The sequence below is a fragment of the Poromitra crassiceps genome (assembly GCF_964638095.1).
Source record: "Poromitra crassiceps genome assembly, chromosome: 5".
NCBI lineage: Eukaryota > Metazoa > Chordata > Actinopteri > Beryciformes > Melamphaidae > Poromitra > Poromitra crassiceps.
The window spans coordinates 47,062,286-47,086,542 of NC_139642.1; the positions used below are offsets into that span (position 1 = coordinate 47,062,286).

Consider the following 24,257-nt stretch of genomic DNA (forward strand, 5'->3'; position numbering starts at 1 on the left):
TACAGCGCGTCACGCTATCTATCTTGTCAAAACATCAGTCTATCTTGTCGTTCACCTTCAAAAAAGGCAGCGGTTGCAAAACTTTTTTTTACTTAATGACTCGATAATTACCTTTGCGAGACAAACGTGAAACTATGTTATGAACTCGCTGTTAGCGCAGCCGCTGCTCAGCAGCAACAAATGAGACCAGGCTGACCAACACACCCCAAGGGAGGTGAAGAAAATAACTAGTGCTCAGTCTGTTTCACCTCAAAAACCCTACAGGGGGCACCCTCTCACGTATTGGACAATGAGTGCTTTCCCTGGAGATAACGCAGCAGAGAGGCTCATCCCGTTATGTTTGCTGCTCTCCGTCTCCACTAAAACGTTAATAACATGTTAACAACTGTTAACACAACGTTAGTAACAACACAGCGGAGCACTCATTTTGTTATTCTCATTCTTGCGGATATCCTGACGTCACGCAACCGGAAGTGGGGGTCAGATGGGGGGTATACAGGTGGTTTATACAGTCTATCTATGGCAGGGGTGCCCAAATTCTTTCCCATGAAGGGCCAAAACTCAATCTGGGTGGAGGGCCGAGGGCCAAAAATAAACGTTGTGTATTGTTGTTATTGTAGTTGTTTTTATTTTGTAGTTGTTTTTGGTTTTGTTGTTTTTTTGTTTGTTTTTTGTCAGTCCCCATGGGGTGGGTGGGGCGTGGGAGGGGGGAGAAAAAAGAAAAAGAGTTTTCATACACTTTTGTATTTCGTGACATCCATGTTTTTGGGAAAAGTGAGAAATAAAGTGATTAAAAAAAAAAAAAAAAAAAAAAAAAAACGTGGAATTACATTAAAATGTATTGTGTTTGATAGAAAATTTACATTCTAAATATAAAATAACATTTCAATATAATAATCTACTTTTTATCTGTTTGGTAATTGTAATAATTTGCAATTGGTTATATATATTTAAAAAAACATCTGCATTTGTGGGGAGCTTAAACATTTAATCAGTAAACACCCAGTTAAAAACAGTTGTATTTTCCACCTTTGTAATCAAGAGAGAAATTTGACTTAATTCACAACTTGAAAAATCCTCAAGGTACTTTGAAAATCAGCTTTATTGTCCATCTTTTGTAAACAATTTGCCATAACAATTTGCAGGGATGCAATCTCAGGAGTGAACACAGTATCCGCAGCCACATTCAGACACTGTTTCACAAAGTCACCACATGAAAAAGCTCGTCCACCCTTTGCAATCAGTGCAGATATATGATAACTTGCCCGAGTTGCATTCTGGAGAAAAAATCGTGGAGAAAAAAAAAAAAAAAAAAAAATCCCCCAAATCCGTGGCGGGCCAAAACAAACAGAGCGCGGGCTAAACTTGGCCCGCGGGCCCCAAATTGGTCAGCACTGATCTATGGGGTAAACAAACAGTATATCAATGACGTGGTCTGAGCTTCGGTTCTTAAGTCATAGCATATACGTACCTTTATACCTTTTCTATTCATTCTTTCAATTAAATTCACACCCATTTGAAGCGTAATATATATGATGTTTTGTATACAGTAATGTCCCTGCAATTTACCATAATGGGCAATTTAAGGAAAATGTTTGTCTGAAAGCATTGCTTGGTTTGGATTTTGTGTGCCCTGTATGAAACATGAATGTCCTCTGCCAGGCACATACCTGTTTAACTGCACTACTTTGGTTGTACTTCGGTCAGGAACAGATGTTTTATAAGCGCGCTACAATTTTGTGGCCTGTGCTAGAAAACTCTCAACCTCTGTAGCAGCACCAATGCTATGTCCAAAGAAGTTAACGTACAGCCCTGCGCATTCCGCAACGTCATTGTCACGTGACACACAGACACAGAGTAGCTTGCTAAACACGTGCAAACACATCTATCTCCGCAACCGAACAATGGATTTCAACACGGTTTGCACCACTGGAATCAGCGTGACTTGTACAGTACTTCTTAATGAAGCTCAGTGTCGTATTGAGCCCATAACGTACATAGCCTACTGTGTACTAAATCTGCACTGTTTACTTCACACCTGGGTGTGATTTTTTTTTTTTTTTAGATTTCAGCAATTTTGTACTTGATTCAAGATTATTCGGGACCTTTAAAACAGACAGAAATCCATTTTGGACATTCCTCACTTAAGCAATTAATTGCAGCCTCTGCGATTTGGAAATTGGAGAAGTGCATATTGCTTTTCTCTCTCTCGATTAATTGTTCAGCTGTACATAGTACATGGCATATAATAGTACTACTGCACATGCTCCCAAATGGACATCACAGACACATAAACGGCTACACTTACAGATACACATACAGAGAAACCTGAGACGGTAATACAAGCATATATGAGTAAACATTGTGTTAAAATGAGCGGCGGCTCCATGATTCACACACAGTCACTCCCACTTCCGCATGAAGTCCGTCAAATGATAGTCCAGCATCCCACAACACACAGTCTGCTGAGGCTTTACAGCAGGTCATTGTTGCAGTACTCTTACAGTAATATCTATAGCTGTTGGCTTTGCAATAGTGTCTTGCTCAAGAATACTTGGATGGTCATTGAGGGTCAGGAAACAGCTTCTGATTCAACCTGGCAACCTTCTGCATCTCTAATGTTCAAGTACTGCCACTCTATCATGAGTGACCTATAAATTCACCACTCTTCTCCCTCTCTCAGTTCCCCTCTCTCACAGACACACACTATACGCTAATTTTCACAGCACTTATGACACCATTTTCGCCTCAATGCCCGTTTGCTTAAATTGAAATTTTTCAACTCGAATGAATCATTTATGCCCCCCCCCCCCCCCCCCCCGCTGCCTTGGTGTGAACCTAGAGTAAGGCAGTTACCGTAAGCACAACCTTATGTCTAGGGGGCGTGAACCTTCCCTCATGTTCCCCTACAGACTAAAAGGGCACTGTTTCCTGGATCCTGTCCACTGCCGCTTGACCTCAGTGTCATCAACTTTTACATTTCAAGGGACCGTCCAACGTAGAAGGTCCAGTCTCTCCATCCTTTGCCCCTCTTTAATGACACACCTCCTGCTCAGACAAGCAATGCCCAATTAGGGAAGCAATGGATGTGCTGACACCCATTCCAGCACAGAGCACATAAGAGTAATACAGAGAGAGCGAGGCGGAGAGATGGACATGGGGGGAGAGATAGAGAGAGAGAGAGAGAGAGAGAGAGAGAGAGAGAGAGAGAGAGAGAGAGAGAGAGAGAGAGAGATATGCACTTCCTCCAAAAAATGTGTGGTGTTAATTAATTAACACACTCAGCTCCCAAATCTCCAAGTTCAAAGAGCTGGATGACAAGTCCAGACTGGAAATTGTCCTGGGACAGCTCTGGCTAGACAATATGTGTTAGCCTGCCACAACCTGAGGAACAGTGAGTGACCGACTGATATGTATCGAGCTCAAAGTTGTATTGCGTGTATTATTGTGTAATGTGTATGTATGTAGTCATTATTTTTGTTTCGTTGTTTCTTGATGATTTGGCAATTGTTATGACATTCATGCCAATAAAGCAAATTTGAATTGCATTGAATTGAAGTGAATTGAATTTAGAGAGAAAGAGAAGGTGTGAAATAGGCTTGGCTGGCCAACCAGCACTTGTGGGCCGTGCACTGCCAGAGGTACACCTTACAGGGGGGCATCACTGGCAGGAGTTGTAACTTATGGAAATCCCTCGTGCCAGCAATGATTCAGTGGTTTTTAGAGTTGCTCACAGCAGTTTTTCTGCTGAGTTATAAATGCTTGAGCCGCGACCTGAAGGTGTTTCAAATTAATTACACAAAAAGGCATATCATATTACTGCTAATAGCGCTTATTAGTGTTTTCATATGGCTTGTCTAATTACAGCGGGTTATGAGACTGTTGTTTATTCAGCATCAATAAATCAGTTACAACTATGCACAGCTCTAAAACACGTGTAGTGCGAAAGGTCGAAGAAGCCGCTCTATAATTTCAAGGTAACGCCAGCACTCCTTTCTGTGTACTGCTAAAACTCCCAAAGACCAAAATCACATCCCCACATCTTCCCCTCAAATCTCTCCTCTCTCCTCTGTACTCGAATATCACTTCCATTCACTCAACGTGACCGCCATCACTCACTCATGTGCAGTACACAGCTGAGATAAGTGTGGTGTGGACGTACCAAAACATCAGAGTTATTTTTGGGGCTACTGTAAGTGCGTCTGGGGCACCTGCATGAATGGGTGGCCCCAAAACAGAGGTGTGCCACCACATACAGTAGCTGGGCTTCCAAATTGCAAATCCAGATGCAGAATATCTGCTCTTGACTGACGGTGGAGTGAGTCTAGCGAGCCTAGTGGAATAAAGATAATATACTGTACGCACAGGCTTTTATATTTATACATACTGTTTATTTCATTTTGAGGAAAACTTGATTTAATTCATTGGCACCATTAGCATAATTTAGCCCCTTTTAGTTTGGCCCAAAACCCACTAATATCCACAAACGACCAGCTTTTTCTTCGGTTAAAGGTTACAAAGCCGTTGGTGAAATGACTGCATGGCTTTTTATCGGATCCGCTCTGAACAGGAAGTGATATAATTAGCACACCCGTTGAACACGCTGTTTTCCGCCCCTTGAGAACGGACGCCAGTGCTTCCCACAGGCTGAAATTGGACTTTCTTAATGGTTAATTACTTACAGTCATAATATTCCTCATACTGTGTGTTGTATTTAGCTACTTGCATGTCATGACACCCTGTGTCAGTGAGTACCCTCCTTATTGGCTGAAGGGCCATGTGGGCAGGAACCATTGTACAGTCTGATGGCTGGTTGGTACATAAGAGGGCCTACAGTACAACGCTCCGTATATATAGCTGATCAGCTCAACATGGAGGGGATGGGAGGTGTTTGTTTTGGATGGAGTTCAGTTCGCTCCTCATCCTCCCCACTGCTCTCCAGGGTGTCCAGGCTCAGCCCAAATGACAGAGCCAGACTTTTTTTACCAGTGTGTTCATCCTGCCTGCTTCCGCCACCTTGGTGCTGCCTCCTCAGAACGCCACCACAAAGAGCAGTGTGCAGGCCAGCACTGATGCAGTACAATATGTAGTCTGCTGCATACATTCAAAGAGCTGATCAAGAACAGCAGTCTACTCTGTCCCGCTCTAATATAGTGCCTGTGTCATCAGTCCATTCCAGTTTGTAGATACCAACCCCCAGTAGGCTTGCATTATCTCTCTCTCTCTCAGGTGTCAGAAGCGACTTATTGTTCAGTTGGAAATTCTACCAGTTTCTCCAGTTTACTGACATTGACCTGTAGACGGTTCTCCCTGCTGCACCGGCCAAAGTTCACCGGCGCAGACTACTGTACTCCTCCACCTTTACCCTCAAGGATGCATCCCGCAATACAGGAGTCATCTGAGAACATCTGGAGGTGGAATGATAGACCCAGAGTTGAATCTGAAGGCGGAGGTGTAAAGAGAGAACAAGAAAGATGACAGTACACCTCCTTCGGGGCTACTTTGGTGAATGTCCAACACCCTGTACCAACCAAAGGCAGACAAAACCATGGCCTGTCAGTGAAGCAGACTGTCTGTAATACAGGAAACCATGGCACTGTCCACCTGCATGGCTCTGATAGAAGATCATTCTCCCCATGCCTCCTGGCATCTCCAGGTGGGAATAAATCCTGTGGAGAAGATGTTGTCATCTGAGGTGCGAGGGGCTGCCTGTCAGCTTCTCAAAGGTGTTCATTATGTGCAAGATCAGCACAACTGGCCTGGCAACATTGAACAGCCATCGATGGACTCCAGTGGTCGCGTTAACCGAATATTTTACGTCTTTTACAGATTTTTTTTTAACAATGACAAAAAATCTGATGGCTGTCTGTCATTTTAACACAGGTAATAATAGATTATGACAGAATTTTTACGGCCCTGTCTGTCAAAATGACAGACGAGAAAGTCTAACGCAACCTCTGATGCCAAGATACTGAATGTGATTGATCCATGACACAACTTTGTACCATCCAGATGAGAGGGACAAAAACAAAAGCAAAAAATGTTTGATAAAAATTCACACAAATGAGCGCTCATCCAAAATGTTCAATATCAAATATGCCAAGTATGAAAAGGAACAGCTCAAATGTGCAAATCTCAGAACTGCGAAAAAGATTTGCAGTCTGAATCATGGCCTGAATAAAATGCAATTAAATTGTGATGATCCATTGACTATTATTTTTTCTCAGAATTTGAATCGTTGGAACTCCCTATTCAATGATGAAGGTCATCTTTCCCTTGGCGGTTTTAACATGAGAAGACTTGTTTTGATGTATGCTCTCCTTTTGCTACTATATAAAATACTGAATGCAATGATCAGCCTGCTAGATGAGGATCTTTAAGCTTGTGCATGAGAGAGAGTGGTCTTCCAACCAGAACCACATGATCTCAAAAACTGGCTTTCCCAGAATGCTGCAGGCTTTGTTTGCAAAAGGAGACTCCACTGGGACTGGACTGGTGGAGGGAGGAGAGTGGAGTAAGGAGGGGGGAGAGGTGGGGGTGGCGGCCAGCGTTAGCAGAAAAAGCTGGCACATGCCCAGTGCTGTGAGTCTGCCATCCACAGCTCTTTCTAAGCTAGTTTTACAAGCTTTGCTCTCATGGTTGGAGTACAGCAAACAGAATGAATAAGTGAGAGTAGGCTATGCTAATGTACGTATGTTTCTGGGATCAATCAGTGACACAGGACTGTCGACTAAGTGGTTGGACCATATCAGAGGAAGATGCGTAGCCAGACCGGCTGACAAGTTGTATGTCAAGTGAATATGAAATTTGTTTCAATGAGATATCAACATATTCATTAGTTACCCAGTTTTAAGCACAAAAAGAGCAAACTAAAAAAATTGCTGTGTGACAGCAATAATTACATCGAATTTGCAGCAAACAATGGGGGTGGATTACATTAACAGCTAAATTATAGAGCGTTTTGAGTATACCAGATGTTTCTGTTCACACACCAATTTGTTTTAATCACTCTTTTCTACCCTCATGGTCAGATAGAACCTACCATGCCTGGAGTGAGAAGGGGCTGGTTTCCATCAGAGATCTGTACATTGATGACCAATTTGCATCATTTGATCTTCTGAATAGGAAGTTTGAGTTGCCCCACACACACTTTTTCAGATACTGTACCTACAAATCAGACATTATGTTCAATCCAAGATTCATAACTTTGAAGCTCTCCCAAATGAACATGTTTTTTTTATGTTTTGTTAAGCATCTTATTTCTAGATTTCTATGTCTGTTTGACAGCTGCACCTGAGATGTGGGGGCCCTGGCCCCCACATCTCAGGGGGCCATGGTGGTTTTCTAAGCAAAATGTTGTAGTTGGGTAAAGGGGGTACTTGGATTCAGAAATCAGGGAAAGGGGGTACTGCAGCCAAAAAAGTTTGAGAACCACTGTATTAGGGTACATAATTAAAATATAAAACATTTTTAAAGTAACGCAATGTACTTTTACTTGAGTACTTTTAAATACCGTAGGCTACTTTTTACTTTTACAAGAGTAATTTCCTGGACTAGTACTTTTACTTGTACCTGAGTTAATTTTCACTAAAGTAACAATACTTGTCCTTGAGTGGGATTTGCCAGTAGTCTTTCCTCCTCTGCAAAAATCCCATTGACTTTGAGACGAAAGAACCGGAAGTGCAGGGACTTCTGGGTTGGCCACTTGACCTACAAAAATGTCATCCCTGTGGTACTACTCTAATTGACCTAAATAATATGGATGAAGCCATCCATTGTTTTTTAGACCCATGTTTGGAAGCAAAGTGTTGTCGGTCATCATCTTGGGTTCCTTGCGCAGCTCACGCGAGAAGGCACGTGACGGGGGGTTTCCCAGAGCCGCAGCTCCACCTGCTATTGGTCCGTGATCTGCAAGCTCTTGAGATCACTGGACAGGCGACCTGTCAATCACCCCCTTTTCTATCATCTATTTCACTCTAAACGGGTGAATTACGGTATATAAAAATTCACCCCCCTAACAGAAACATGAAATTAGCTACAGTATGTAGGCCAAAACTGTTTTGGGTCCATTCTGTAAACATGCTTAATCACTGTTACAAAGAAAGTGGGGCATTTTAACATGGGGGTGAACCGGGGTGAACGGGAACGACGTCACTTACGGGTCCTGCCTCAAGTGGCCATTTGAGGAACTACAGCTTTCAGGATCGCTTCCTGAGCTTGCATGTGAAAACCTGAGTAGCCCACTGGGTACTCTATAGGAGTGTTAAGAATATTAAGTACTCAGCAGTGGGCAACAGATAAAATAACATTCATGAGTTTAACACACTCAGTATTTTCTTTTTATCAGTCTGATCACTATTCTCAGTGCAGAGATGATGCACATCATGCACAACATAGGGCAGCAAGTTAAACAGCATCACAGGGTTAGATACACTGTGCATTACGCATGGCTATTTATCACTGAAATAACAACCACACATAAACTTGCAAAATGCACCTCAAATATAATAATACTGGACAGCATGTAAAACATGTTTGAAATACTCCAGACAAACACCGTCCTAAAAGACCAAGGTTATTTATGTCAAATCAATTTATGTCAAGTCAATCCAGAAGATGAAGAGAAATTTAATTATAGACCGATGCCTTCTTCAAATATTTTTTTCTTTTTTCTCCGTTCTTTATTAATTTGCTGCATTGATTGCTTTGAAATGGAATTGACCCCGCCCCTGCTGCAACCCAATCTGGCACCTCATCTTCTAGTGTCCATCACCAACAGACTGCACACACTGCACACACTGCAATACTACCAGGGCCTGAGCTCGGGGTGGGGGGGGGTGGAGGAGGGGCGGGGTCTGGTAGGCCTACCCTAGAGTTGATATAGAGCCCAACCAACTTGATTCATCTTATTTAAAGAGGAATTCTACCAGCATAGTAGATATTTCAAGAAGACTACTACGACTGTTTTGTGTTGTGAGTTCCACAGCCCGAGGACAATTCAATCCGAAAACATGATGAAAACGCACTGGAGATGTTTAGAGAAAGTGTCACAGTCACGGACACTCATGTTCTTAACCCATATTGGAAAGCAGCTAGAGACAATGCTCCAGACAGTACCAACATACAGACAAAAACTGAAGACAGTCCGACCTCTCTGAACAACAATTTGAAGTTGGACCCCAGAGACAGTTGGAGAGCTCTGCCTCAGCACCATTGGGAAGTCCTTCAGGTCAGTGAGTTTTGACACCTTCACAAATACTGTCTGATCCTATATCTCTTTCTCTGAAGGAGCACCTTCCAAAGAAGCCCATTTACAAGTACAAATATGCCTAGCCATGGTTCAGGAGGGAGCTCAGGAGGAGCCTTTGACACATCAAGGAGCAAGCTCACAAGAAGGGCATTAGAGATGAATACCATCTGGCCAAAAGCCAGCTCAACAAAGCCATCAGAAACATCAAGTCCTCCTGGAACCAGAGTCAGTTTGCCACCAATGACTGAATAGTGGTTGCTCAACACACTAATAAGCTACAGGGCAAAGAGTCTCTGAAATAAACAGTACACCTCCCCCCCACTTGCCAATAACTTTTAATTACTTCTATATTGCTGACAGGGTCTCCCCCTGATTGGTCGCCAAGTCACCTTGTCGGCTTTTTCAAACTAAGCTACAGGCTCACAGACGAATGCTTCCTCCCCAATGGGTATTTTGCCAAGACGACTTCTTTGACCATCCATTTACTGAGACTGACTGATCGTACATTGTTTCATTCCAAAGCTGTTTCATATAGTTTACTGGTTGATACAGCTAACTGCTTGTTTGTTAACAATAGCCCTCTGAGGTTGACATTTCCATTCACTCAATTCATCCAGTTAAGCTTTCAAAACAATTTGTGGGATTGGTCAATTCTGTTTATTTTATTTATGGGTCTGGTCACTTGATTAATTCCATTGCATTATTCAGTTGTCACCTACTTTTCCACAATTCGTTTAAAAAGTTTGTGGAGCTGGATAATTGTTTAATTTAATTCATTATTTCTTGTAGCCGGTTTCCACTATCAACTTTTAAATGCAGTTTAAAAAGCTATAGCCTAAACCACTAATAATACAAGGGCACATTGCAAAGTCTGGCACTTCCAGCACTTGGAAAGAATGGCCAGTAGCAAGAATACAACTCAACCAAGGATCTGTGTTGCCTCGGATGATTGTTGAGCTTTGTAAGGGCAAAGAGGGGTGGAGCCAGGTCCCCCTAACCTTCCTCTGTAACAGCCATCACTCCTCCACAACGTCCCTTCCTGCCCAATGTACAGCAGCACACTAATACAAAAGCTGCGGCCTGATGGAGCAGCTTCACCAGAATCTCTCTCTACCTGCTACTGCTTTCATTCATGTTCCTCAGACGGGACGGGCCCAGACGGGCCAGGCCCAGTGGCACTGACTTCATTGTAAACCGGAATGCCTCACAGAAGTTCTGCTAAAGCCCACTTAACCCATTGATACCTGATGCAGCATTTGTGTGTGTATCCCTTTAAGACTGTGAGCCACGCGGTTCGCGGTCTTAAAGGGATACACACACAAATGAGGGATATACACGCAAATGCTGCATCAGGTATCAATGGGTTAAAGGAAGACACCCTCGATTTTCACTGGTCCTCAACTTAACTCAAATCAACTCTCAATAACTGTCAAACTAAATGAATGACTGCAAAACTGTTGAGTTTTCTGATACTATCTGTGGGCGGAGTGTCCATACCCGAGGCTGTTATGACATGATCTTATGTGTGATAAGCTCTGCCTTCAACACCATGCTTCTGGTTCACAGAAAATTGTCGCAACCTAACTTTGCCCATTTGGTGGATCTCGGGTTTTCCTTACAAATGGAAACCATTCATGCATCTGAGATTATTTTGTCAGACATTCTCTCTACTCTACAGATGAGCACAGTTACTGTATAAGGTGTGCTGTCTCCCTCCTCTACTCCTTGTACATCAGTGACTGTTCCCGTGTCAGTTTTTCATCAAAGTGACAATGTTGAAGTTTGCAGATGACACCCTCCTGTTAGGCCTCATGACCAGCAACGCTGAGTCAATGTACAAGAGAGAGATGTCACAGTCTTCAAAATGGTTGGATTGAAAATTGACTTCCACAGGAGCCTTCCTGGTCAATCCTGCTATGTCCGACTGCGAACAATGTATTGTTCTGTTGCCCTTTAGTGTGTCAGTGTACTGTGTTACTATGTCATACATCTCTCCCTGCACAAATGTTGCCAAGAAAAAATACTGTACATGTATTGTACTTGTTAATTTGAGTGTTTTGGATTCTGATTGTGTACAGGGAATTAAAGCATTTCTTGCCAATGTTACTGTAGGCTCATTGCATTCTGCAAAGTGCACACACAACAGAATACCATTAAAGAAAATGCTGCCAAGTCCCAGCTCAACTGAGATGCACTGGCCCAACTCTTCCATCTTGTTTGTTTTGTAGCAAGTGATTTTTCAACCATCTGTCATGGACCTGTTTAGATTCATGTTCATTGGTACCTGGCAGTCAGACCGGCGCCTGCTATGCACGAGGCAAATGAACAAAAGTAATGAAATTAATGAAATGGTACTCATACCCCCAAGTTTCACCAGGCTAAATCCCAGAAAAGAATCAACCTTTCCTTTATATTGTACCCCACCCCCTTTTTTCAAATATTAGTGGATAATGATGACGTGTAAATCGCTATTTTGTTTGTATATCAGACAGGATTTGTATATCAGACAGAATGGCTCCGATTTGCTATGAACGGATAAGGCTGGTGCTAAAACAGCTGATGTGCATGTCATGATGTCACTAGCCCCTGGCTTTTGCCAAGAAGGCATAGTTAGCAGATTTGTAACAGAGCAGGTGTATACGGATGGCAGCTTCCTGACTTGATACCGTTACTTTTTTATCTTGTCTCCAAGCATCAACATTTGATCTTTAAAGTTACTGCAACACACTTGTCTTGTGACTGTAATACATGTACATGTAGATTAGTGTGTTGTAGCCTAGCATGCCGGCCCACAAGTACTAAATGTTCACCCAATGATCAGTAATTTGTTTGGTGAGCATAACCCTTTTTTCAGTTACCCACAGGCCTGTCAGTCAACAATTATCTGTCAAACATCTACAGTATGTTGATATGAATGTAGGTCACTCAATCATTTGATTAAAACTGCTTAAATACTGTCAAATTCTGTCACCACATAAATTCTGATGATAGGTGGGTGTGCTGTCTGTATTAGGTAATCATTTCTTCTTTTGGAGTAGCAACATGCATTTATGTGGCTCGTGGCACAAAATTGGCATTAGTGTACATTGTAATGACTCAATGTAATTAATCATCTATTGTATTTTAATAGAACCTTCAATTGAATGCCATATTAGATAAGAGCACGTAATAGTTATTGTTTTGTTTTCTCATACTTGCCACATGCCTTCATAAACTGGGAAATTCAAGGATGCTTTAACATTACTATCCAAGAGCGTCTCCCCCATTCCTAAATCAATCCCTCACAGAGGAGCCAGACCTGGCTGTGAGCAGACCAGTTTTGGCTGGGTGGGTATGTGGGGTCATTGGGATCAGTTACCAGGCGACAGCGTGGCACATGTCTCCCTCATCTGGGCATCAGCGGAAAAGCAAGGTTAGTACATAGCAGGTCAATAGCTACACAGTGCTCGGGAAAATATCATAAAATTAATAATAAGGGTAATCTTGGAGAATTGCTGCTTGATGGGCCACTTACAGTATGATCACCAGGGCCACAGCTTGCCTGTAGTGGGCAACACACTACAGCACTTGACCCAGTGTGAAATGTTAAATTCAGCATAATATCACAGACTACAGCATGCAGGGATGGATGCTATCAAACTCAAGAGTGCATTTTATCTGACACGTGATGCATTATTTAGTTACTTTTCCACCTTGGAGGCTGAGACGGTCACACCCCTCTCTGGAGAACTCAAATGGGACTGCTTGCCATGACTGCATAGACTACATTTCCCCTCAGCGGTAACGCTATTTCAAAGGGAGCAGTGTGTGCTTTTATCACACAACTGTGCCACACAGACAAAACAATGCAGGCCTAACCCATCGCACAAACCAACTGCCGTATCAATAGACTTCAACCTACCTTTGAAATGGTCAATCATTTTGGACAATAGCATTTGCATCCATTCACTGACATAGGCTATGCATATTCCCTGGCTATTATTATATCACATTATAGGCTATATCATCCATAAGCTATGATACCAAGATAGGCATTTGAAAGCAATTGCTATTTCCCTGATACGAATTAACCGAGGCTGAACTTTCACGTGACGAGATATGCAGCCATTTGTTACAATGAAAGCCCAGTTCATATGACCTATCATAGAGGGGGGGAAATTGCCATGCGATAAAAAAAAAAACACACTGCCAAACGCACACGGAGACGCCAGAATTCATATGTTATGTGCGGCATGAGATATATTGCACTTCAACTCACCTTGAGCGGCCGTTCCTCTGGTGCTGAATACACTTGCTATCAGAGTGGCCACATACCAAATCATAGTACTATTGCCGACCAGCTATTACCACGCAAAGTGCCCCGTTCAACCAATCTCTCATATTCGACCTTGCACCGCACGGCCTCGGATCAGCACCCCTTTTTTCATATCCTATATTCTTTCCTTTTGGCGATTCCCTTCATCCCTTTTTCTTCCCTCCCCCGTCCTTCCATCCGCATCCTCTCCCGAAGAGACAGAGCACCTGCACCGCCGCGTTTGTAGTAGACGGAGCCGTTTTTACGAGCGCATAGTGAAACCAAGTGTGAGAATGCAGCCACAGGTCCGCCTCTCCTGTCATTGGATTGGTTACTGATTGAGGCTTTGGGGCGTGTATTGGTTCTTCCTACAGCCCCGTGCCCGAATGACAGCAGAGCAGCCGCGCACCCGATTCAAGGTGAGTTGGAGCGTGCCGTAGTAGTGGAACCGCAGTATCATGCGCACTGACAGAGAGCCCGTGTCCACATCCTTAAATACCTCTCCAAAAAGCGACTCCACGTGTACCATTAACGCACATTAGCCATTCATCTACATGCTCTTTTGCACTAATGCTCCCATTCGTCATATCAATATCGGCGCACATCAAATGCCGCAGGTTTACGCGATATAGTGGGGGGATAGCTTGTGAATGTGTGTGTGACTCATCTGTCGCTCATTCAGACCATAGCCCTCGGCTGTTGTCATGTCGCTGTCACCGACATAAAAACGCTCTTTTCCCCCTCGCTACCGCACTATGTCTGGCTTATGTGATGGGTGTGGCGGCAGACAGATGCAATATCGTTCGCCCCCCCTTTTTTTCTTTCCCTCGACGGCTGCAAGTGCAAAAGGATGCTGCTTGCTTGCTTCATCATGCTGCCCACTGCGCACACATGCTTACATCGATGAACTCTGCGATTTCAACATGCATGACCACGGAGAAATCGTGCAGCCTACAGCAGGCGAGCACTGACTGTCTCCAGATCAGACTGGGATGATCTCGCACAAATAACACCGTTGACAGAGGCTGTTATGTCACATACACACGTCTGTCAATTGTGAGAAATTCAGTGCAGTGTCTCGAATCAGTCCCATATCTCATCCTTTGCATCCCCCCCCCCCCCAGAATGTTATATTTCTGTCTGAGAGCATTTGCAATATCAGACAATAAATTACCATAATGTTAACAGTTAAAGCCAGAACCTCTTTCTGAAGGATTTGTTAGTCCGGCTGCAGGAAATCACTGTGCAAAAGATGATTTGGAAGATGTCCCCACTGTTTGTATATTTGTCTCATCATCAGGGACTGACTGGCTGGGATTTTACTTTCCCTTAGTCTCTAAATTGACTTGACTAAAACCCAGCCAGGTTGGTGTTGTGTGTTTGACTGTCTACTACAGCCCTGAATTGTGCAGTGTAATTTACTGTTAACCTTGACCATCGACAAACCCACTTGTTTTTTAACTAATCAGAAATAGTCCCGTGCATGTAAGAAAATACTGTTAATCCAAAAACAAAATCAGCTTCATACGCAATAAGAAAACACTGACAGCATTTAAATTGGAAGAGGATTTGCCCCTCAGTCCTCTGAGCCCCTCCCATGCAGCACACACGCCTTTTCTGCAAGCAGATAGAGAGCTCCAGTGTGGGAAACTAACCTTTTCAGCCAAAGGAACTTGGGGATTAAAAGCCCTCTAGAAAGGTTACTTACATGTTACTGTGCCTGTAATAGAGCCAATTAGAATAGAGTTATGAGCCACAGCCAAAATGACGGGCGTGAGTATGGCAGCTTTTGCCACGAGCAAACTAAATGAAAATGTATAATGTGATAGAGATAAGTTATCAATTCTAAGTATCAATGGCGGTGTGATAAGGAAGGCTTGTTTAGTAGCATAGGTATAACTAGGAGAAAAATAATGGCTCTACTGTTTAAAGGATAAGTTCACCCAAAAATGAAAATTCAGTCATTATTCCCCCCATGCCTGTGGAAGGTCGGGTGGCGTTTTTTGAGGCCACAAAACATTTGTGGTGTTTTCCAAGGAAACACAGTTACAACATTCCCCTAAAAATTGGAGTGAATGGTAACTTTCAAACATAAAAACAACAAAAAACCCATAAAATCCCTCCATAGGCCTACTGCTCATCTGACGTACCAAGTCTCCAAAAGCCCCAGATGCCAAGTTGACTTGAAAAGATGTCATTTACACCCTGTTTTTAGCTGAAATCTGTAGCCGTGAGCTGAAATTCAGTTTTCATTTTCACTCACAGCTACACACAAGCTAAAAGCTAAAAACAAGGTGTAAATGACATCTTTTCAAGCCAACTTGGCATGTTGGTGCTTCTGGAGACTTGGAGACGAGCAGTATTCATAGTATTCCCATGATGTCACAAGCATTTTCCTACCAATATGGTGCTACAATACACACAGCTCATTGGCTGTTTGTGTCATTTGATTGTAATCACCTGTTAATTGATTACTATCACCTGTTATTTTCCTACCAAGATGGCCGTGTGGTGATGTAACAGAATACTATCAATAGACCTTATTCGATTGACGTCACTCACGTACGGGCACGCCCACCACCGCCATGTTCTCGACATAGCGCTGCAGCTCTTAAGTGACAACCTATGTGAGAGCAGCGTTTATAGGAAGCTAGCCGCCGTTAGCGTTACCTGTATCGTTTCAATTGTGTTCGGATGGTGACCTGTGTTAGGCATGGCTGTAGTAATGACAGCAATAAAGTCCCCGTGGTTTGTTTCTATCTCTACCGTCCACAGACGTGAAGGGAGCGAGACTGAGGATACGTCAGCACAGGAGAGGTGTGTGGATAGTTGGGAGACAGGTGAAACTTTCTGACAGCTCCTCACAGCAAAGTCTGTTCACCTCGTTTTTTCTTTTGTTTATTATTACAGGCATTAATGGCAGCATACAAACAACTCTGGGGTTTTTATTGCTTTCATCACTATCGCTATTTTGTAATGGAACAGAAACGACAATAAGGCCATTACTATAGTTGTCAGCTGCAGGACGGTATGTCAACAATATGGCGCTGTCCGAGGTTAGCGAATAAGGTCTATTGAGGCTTTTTTGCCAGACCCAGGAGGGCCGGCCTAGACGAGCCTAAGGGGCTGACTGACTCACTGACTCCCCATTGTTGAAACATGCATGCGTGAGTGTTGAGCAGCAGCAGACAGCTGACTGAAGCCTGTGACACAGGTGAATGTAATCAAAGTTGATCACTTCTGTCAACCAAACTCCACAGCTCTGGAGTGGGAATATTTTGGCTCTAATCCGAATGAGAGAGGAGAGCCAATTAACCTGAACAAGGTGATCCAAATCGATGTGGACTTTGTTTCAAAGGGGGAAGCAGTTAGAGATATTCACAGAGAAGTGAACATTTTTGGGGACAATCAGTGATTTATAATAACTGCGGAGATTGTCTGCAATATTGGTGATTCTATTGAAAAAGAATAGCTCAGAGCAGCTCATTAACTGAACTTTTTTTAAACCTTTATTTATACAGCAAGAGTCTCACTGAGTGCAATGCTCTCTTTTTCAGGAGCGCCCTGTTCACATCTGGAAGCTGACCAGTACAACCAGTCTGATCTGCTGGCCTCTCTGAGCAGCTCCACTGGAGCGGTTGGGGTTAAGGGCCTTGCTCAAGGGCACCTCAGTGCTGGTAATGAGGGAAGGGCAAGTGCTGACCCCCCCACCCTTCCCCACCCAGATGTATCCTGCCATTTAGTTCAAATTGTGAACTATGAATGTTAACTATTTCATTTTAAGCTGTGTGAACTGGACTTTGAGCTAGCTAACTTTGAGCACACTTGACCCCAAACTGACCCCAGGTCCAGTTCGTTTGATTAGTGTGAACATTGTGTTCCGTGGCCGGGCACGGAACAGCAAACTGTTTTGCTGTTCCCGGGTCCACTTGAAAAGGTGGTCTCGGGAACGCTTCAGAATATGATGTCATGTGAAAGCTGACCTGCAGGGGAGACTCGGGAGAGGGGACGGGGCAACGCCCTGAGTGGCAGCACGTTTGAAAGTTGGTCACCATTCACTCCAATTGTTTATTGTTTAGGTTTAGGAGGATGCTGTAACTCTGCCTGGAAAACTCCACAAATGTTTTGTGGACTAAAAAAAAAACTTTACCCAAGTAGATGACAGAATTTTCATTTGTTTTTGAACTTATCCTTTTAAACCTCTCTTTCACATTGAATGAGCATGAGTAATCGTTACCTTCCATGACCAAGCCATTTCAAGGGCGGAGCATCCATCAGGCATCCAGATTCTTACAATCACTGTCAACAGTCGCGTGACGTCTCTCGCCCCGGAAGTGAGTTCCCCATTCATTTTCTCCATAGACATTTCGAAAAATCATTATATAACGAGTTTTAAGGTTGGAACCAGGCCAACCCGTGTGACCTACTGAATCGTGAGTGACCATAAAACATTTAACTTGGAGCAAAAACAAAAATAAAGAGAGGGGTGGAAATTGGAAATTAATTTCCCCCCAGCTTAAGTTAAAGGTTTTATGGTCACTCACGATTCAGTAGGTCACGGGTTGGCTTGGTTCCAACCTTAAAACTTGTTATATAATGATTTTTCAAAATGTCTATGGAGAAAATCAATGGGAAACTCACTTCCGGGGCAAGAGACATCACGCGACTGTTCAGGTCTATAGTCTTCTGTGACTGCTGCGTGCATGGCAAAACAAGGTCATATTATCCCCTCTGTCTCTCTCAACGCTCGCCTAAAGTTACAGAAGAGCTGACTCAACACCAGAACATCGCATGACCCTTCGGGCGCCTTGATAAGAACAAGAGTCCGTTTCCACAGTGACACAAACATAATGGCATTTGGCCCGGGAATAGTTGTGTCACCAAAGGGCATGGATGGAACATGAAATCTTTCCCACTTTTAAAATGTATTTTTGGTACCACTGGATGCTGCAATTCTGCCCAGAAAGACAACTCCTGAATTAGTTTCTGCAGAAAGTCGTTATCTCCCTTGTTAAATATATTGAATTCCTGCAGCACACTGACAGTTAAAACATCCAACATCTAATCATGACACAGCACTCTCTCTCATATTATCTTCACCACAAATTCCGCATGTGGTGAAATTAAATATGATTGATCAGATTCTTCCTCTTCTATTCAGTTTTCTCATGAGCTTTTCTGCATGTTTGGATTTGCAGACTTGATACTGCAGACTCTCTGAGGACAGAAAATAGATTTTCTCACAGAGGTATATGAGGTAATGGTCAAGTTTCATGTGTGGAAACAGAAATAAAACCCATAAAGGGCCAGACAATGGGGAGTGATCACTAATATTCAGAATTTAAAGCTGTTACAGGGGCAAATTGTCCACAGCACCATACAGTATATCAGAAACAAAACAGTTTAGAAATAAGAAGTTAACTACTGTATTGAGTTCTAACAGATTCTGAGATGAAAGTATTTGAAGTAAAGAAAGAAAGTAAATCAGTAAATCCCAGTCTTTTTTAATACTGTATAGTGTTGTTTTGACCAGTAGTTGATAAATACAAAAATAGTACATTGGGAATGCACCACACAACACTAGTTGTACACAGTTACTAGTTACTAACTAGTTACTTCTGATTGTGTGAGCAGATGACTGGCGTTGGTCCTCACAGTTTCTGATCCTCCTAGACTTATTATAGAGAGTTATAGACTAGCGCATATGCTTCCTCCGATGCAGTCGCCAGCCGCTTCTTTTCACCTAACAGTGAGGAGCTTCACCCCCCCCCCCCCCCATTTTTTTTCATCTGACAAATGAGATCTCACAATGTGACTACATATGGAGGCATACGCTTTAGTTCTGGATGTCCTTGGAAAAAAACTCCAGTAGAGCCACAGCATATAAGAGTTTAATAGACATACTGTAAAAATACATCACTGAGGCAAGTGCATTTTATAGACAAGGGCTTCCCATCCTGTGGTCCAGAGAGGCCCTCCAGCACCATGAGCTCTTAGGTCAATTTCAATGTCACTTTTATTCACTAGAAGTGGAAGAAGAATGGCTAGTGAGATCAGAGGTTTATTCTCACCACCTGCAGCATAGGCAGACACCAGTAATGTTTTAGTGACAGTCAGACACACAGGTCTGTGTACATTGGGGCCCCAGCAGCCAGCAGTCAGTCCATCCTTAACCAGCTGGCTAACCTGCCTGTTGATAGATGCCTGCACAACACATGTGGCAATCTTTAGAGTTTCATAATGGTTTCAAAGTGAGGACCTCTAGGGGTCCTTGATTAGCTTCCAGGGGATCCCCTGCAAAGTGAGGAGTATAATTAAACAAATTCAAGAGAAACCTTATCTGCCCCACGTACAGTGGAGACCAGACTTTCTACAAGTCAACACTAAATGGGACTCAAATTGAAATTGGGGTCCATGGTCTACTGTGTGTAACCGAGGTGAATCAGCGCGGATTCTTGGTGAGTCCCGAGTGGTAGCGAGTGGATTGGTTAAACTCACTCCCCAGTCTAAAGGCATGTTAATCAGCTCCGCCAAGGGAGCTAGCTCTCTTGGCGCAGTGGTTAACATGTCGGACTCCCAAGCCGAAGGTCGGCGGTTCGTACCCACCCCTGGACAAGCCCTTAACATGGGTTGCTGCAAGTACCACCTACACAACGCCGTTACATGTGCATCTAGTTATCAGTCCATGACATGAAAGAAACCCCTTGAGAATTCCTGTTTATCACAGAATATGGACATGATGCATTATCCCATTGCATAGCCTGTCCTTATGTGTGCATGTGCATCTGATATGCAGACTGAATGCGGATGCGTCTTTTGTTGGCACTGACATCGGCAGTCTCACTTTTTCCCCTCTCAAGTCTGGAACAGCAGATGTGAATGACACAGGCCATGATGCTTTGGCATGAGGACTTTACAGCCTCAAAGTCACTTTCATTCTCCCCCTCTGCTCCTCACACCAGAATCACTTGTCATGTTCAGTTGCCATCAGTAGTATCTGTGAGCCAGAGCCACCCACCATAATGGCGGAGGGGCAGAGGAAATATGGGGAGTGCAGAAGTGCCACCTTTAGTCTATTCTAGGGAATTGAATTGCCACAGTATTCTCCATGTCTCGCTGAACGCTGTGAAATGCCATCTGCATCACCTTGTATAGAGCCATATTAAATCCGTTAGATTTTTTTCCAAATTCCGTTTTTCCAGAATTATTAATATTATTTTGACTTGGCTCGCTCAGACAGCCTCTTCGACATGTTTGTCAAGGTGAAAACTAAGTTGTGAGGTGCAGAAAGGGTCCCACGCAAGGCCGACCCCCCCTCTCAAAACACCCCAATCGAAAACTGAATCATTTTCTCTATGCCTATTTTACAACTATGAAATCATTTAGGTTACTACGATAATTAGATCTACTTCTTATTTTGATAATTAGGCCTACTTTTATCAATTTCAGCCAAATTATGGAAATTTCTGCAATATTTCATGTTTTACAGTTGATTCCATTTTTATTACCAAATTCCATGATTCCGTCCAATTTTTCCATTTTGCCGAAATCATATGGCCCTAACCTTGCATCACTATCACACAGTAGTGCTGCACTTATAATTAAATGTTTAGTTACAGAAGCTATCTCATGTCCATCCAGTAAGCCTCCGCGTGGAGTGGATCTACTCCAGCTCTAGTTTCTGACTGCCACTGATCCTAATGATACGCTCGGCCTGGATGATTCCAGCTCCTTTCTTCACAGTCAATTTTCAGATCATCTCTGCACTTCTATTAAAAGCACTGCGCTATTAAGCTCACCGCTGCACACATTAAAACATCTAGCTGAAGTCAATTTAACAGCTGGAAGTCAACTGTATGGTTGCCATGGTTTCACATACAGGTGTACCGGTATATGCCATTGCCAGTACTCTCATGCAGTTCTCTGCATTAGCACTGCATATTGGTACATCTACTATTCACCCTTGTAGCTTAATACATCCAGTTATCAATATTCTAGTGAACAGGACAGTTGCACAGGGTACCTATACAATAATCTGACTTTAAAATGTCTTGCTCCTCTCACCCTAAAATCAAGCAGCTAAACACATTTTGTGTGCATCATCACATGGTCTTTCAGCTATCATGTGAAGTCTATAAATACCACAGTGTTAATTAAGCTCTAGGTGCAGTGTCTGCTAATTCCTGACTCTTGATAGGTATAGTGTTTATAGCGCGAGATCATATGCAAGAGCTCTCTGTTCCTTCTAATGTCTGCCACAGTCACTGAGCTAACTCTGTTTCTAAATGTAGAAATGCAGAACCGCCTATAAAAAGAGCAGGCCTAGTTGGTCATGAAAAAGGGCAGTCTTTAGCCAAGGTCGCTGTCTGTATCTGATGCAGGTCATTGTAGGCTGGAGGCTGTTGGCAGCACCACTTTAACTAAGCACAAGCTAAGGAGTTTAAAGCTACTGAGGCCAATGTGTGTGTGTGTGTGTGTGTGTGTGTGTGTGTGTGTGCAGTGCATGCGTGTACTTTGTGCGTGTGTGTATCTGTGAAATTAAGAATGTATTTTTTTCAGAATCGAATGTTTCAACTTGTGATAACTTTCAGCATGTTAATGCCTCTGCAACTATAGTAGAAACTTTTTCTCTGCAGTGCTTGACAACACAAACCTTTCTGATGCAGCCTGCCAAGCAGTTTATCAGCTGTGTTTGATAGACATGCATACAATGTATTTCCAATGAGTGATACAAGCTGTGGGAGGTAGAAGGTCACTTCTAGAAGATTATTATAGAGCAGAATTATAACTGTTACTAATGAGTCATGAACCCCTACTAACAATTGTACTCACTATCTCCTAAGTTATCGATTGCCTCGAGTTATGTTTGAATTACCTTCACATTTGGTTTGAAGTTCTGTTAAACTATGTGATCCATAGAAAATCACACCCAGGTGCTGAATTAAGTGGTGCAGACATGCATTTCAACACACACACACACACAACTGCCAGAGTGACATCACTTCCAGGTGACCTCTTAGGTGACTACTAGGTGGCTACAGCACATCTACCTGATGACATCACAGTCGAGCAATTGCGTGACATCATTTCCAGTTGGGTGACATCCACACTTTTTTTTACACAAGATGGATTCGCCCATGTCAACTAGTGACCTCCAGGTGCATACGGACAAAGTCACGCATAGAAGTGGCTGCACTGCTTAAAAAGGGAGATCAGAAAAAATTAAGAGATATTCATCAACACAACATTTACATCATCATCATCATCATCACCACCATACCAATAGGGCGGCGATTCCACGGCGACCCACGCAAACATGCTCTGTCCTATTATAGTAATAAACAAACACAATCCATTAACTGAGTATGCAAACGCCACCGACTGATGATGTCATGCCCACTGATGATGTCATGCCCCACAATTGTCAAGTGGTGGCCACAGCGAGGACGTCATTGTCCTCATCGTCGAGTGGTGGCCAGTGGTGACTGATGATATCATACTCACTGATGATGATGTCACTCAAGCTCTATATAAACAGCTCTTGGTTGCCAAATGGCCATATAGCAGATCAACCTTTTGCCAATCCTGTTGCTGCGTATGATTGCAAAACACAATGACAGAATAACTACATAGATAGAGAGGTGGCAAGAAGATCCAACGTTCACCAAGGGCTGAGCAAAATATCAAACAGCAGGAAGTGCCAGACAAGACATCTGATTGTCATAGACCTTCCTTCAAACTGTGTTTTACAAGGCTTATGTTCTGTAACCATACCTGATGGATTGCTTGCTGGTGGTAACCAAGGAGATAATTGATGCTCTTTCTATTGGCCTCCTTTAACAACAAGCTACTCAGGTACCAAACCTTCAGATATCCATTTGAAAACTTTGTTTAACCAGTGTTATAGTGTGAGGTAACATTAACTACAAGCACAGTGGTTCAACATTTCAAGATTACAAATTTTGTGTACTCACAAATTTCTGAATTGAATTGGTTGAACGTTATGTCTTTCAGTCAGAAATCAACACATTGGGAGCTAAATGTACATAAAGGAGCCATTTTTCATCTGCCATTATGACTTCTTTTTTTTCAGGCACACACTGTCCCAGGATGCTGCTCATAAAATGTCCTATTCAGCTCTTATTGACACCTAAAGGCAAAATAGGCTTTGTCAGCACTGCTTCACATTGAATATAAATAAATACACGTGTTTAGTTGAATGATAACAAATGTTAAATAGATATAGAATGGAAGAGACTGCCACAGCAGATTAGCTATTAATGATTATGTATGAGAGTCTGGAAGCTTGGTTATTTAATGGCATTTTAAAAGCCTATAAAATGAGGATATTGCAAGGTCAGTTTTTCCTTTGAAAACTTCATTTTGTGTCTCTGTATGTTCTGTTAGATGTGGCTGTGTCAACCAAAGAGAATAATCCTCATAGTACAAGAATAACTACTGTAACATAAAGTGCTTAGATAATCGGCAGTGTATTTGTATTTAGTATGATTTGAGGAAATTATTTATTATTATTTATTGAAAGTAGAGGAGTAAGGAAAAGAAAGAAAGAAAAGTATAGTTCTAAATAGATATAAATAGCTATAAATATAAAGGAGCCATCTCAGCAAAGTATAAAAGCCCTGACTCAGCAAGTAGAAGTCTTTGTTGAAGTCTGTTTGTCTGAGATTTGTGACATCATCTGACTCCTTGCTC

General features: G+C 42.7%; 1 protein-coding gene across 1 annotated transcript in view; it reads right to left on the bottom strand.

Annotated features, from left to right (window-relative positions):
- The window catches only part of igsf9ba (immunoglobulin superfamily, member 9Ba), a gene marked incomplete at both ends in the record, with an annotated part of 63,818 nt that extends 50,246 nt beyond the window's left edge, over positions 1 to 13,572 (bottom strand). Inside the window, one exon of the mRNA XM_083637177.1 lies at positions 13,509 to 13,572. Coding sequence (XP_083493303.1) covers positions 13,509 to 13,572 — 64 coding nt within the window. The remainder of the gene's footprint in view (positions 1 to 13,508) is intronic.
- Positions 13,573 to 24,257: the final 10,685 nt, after the last annotated feature.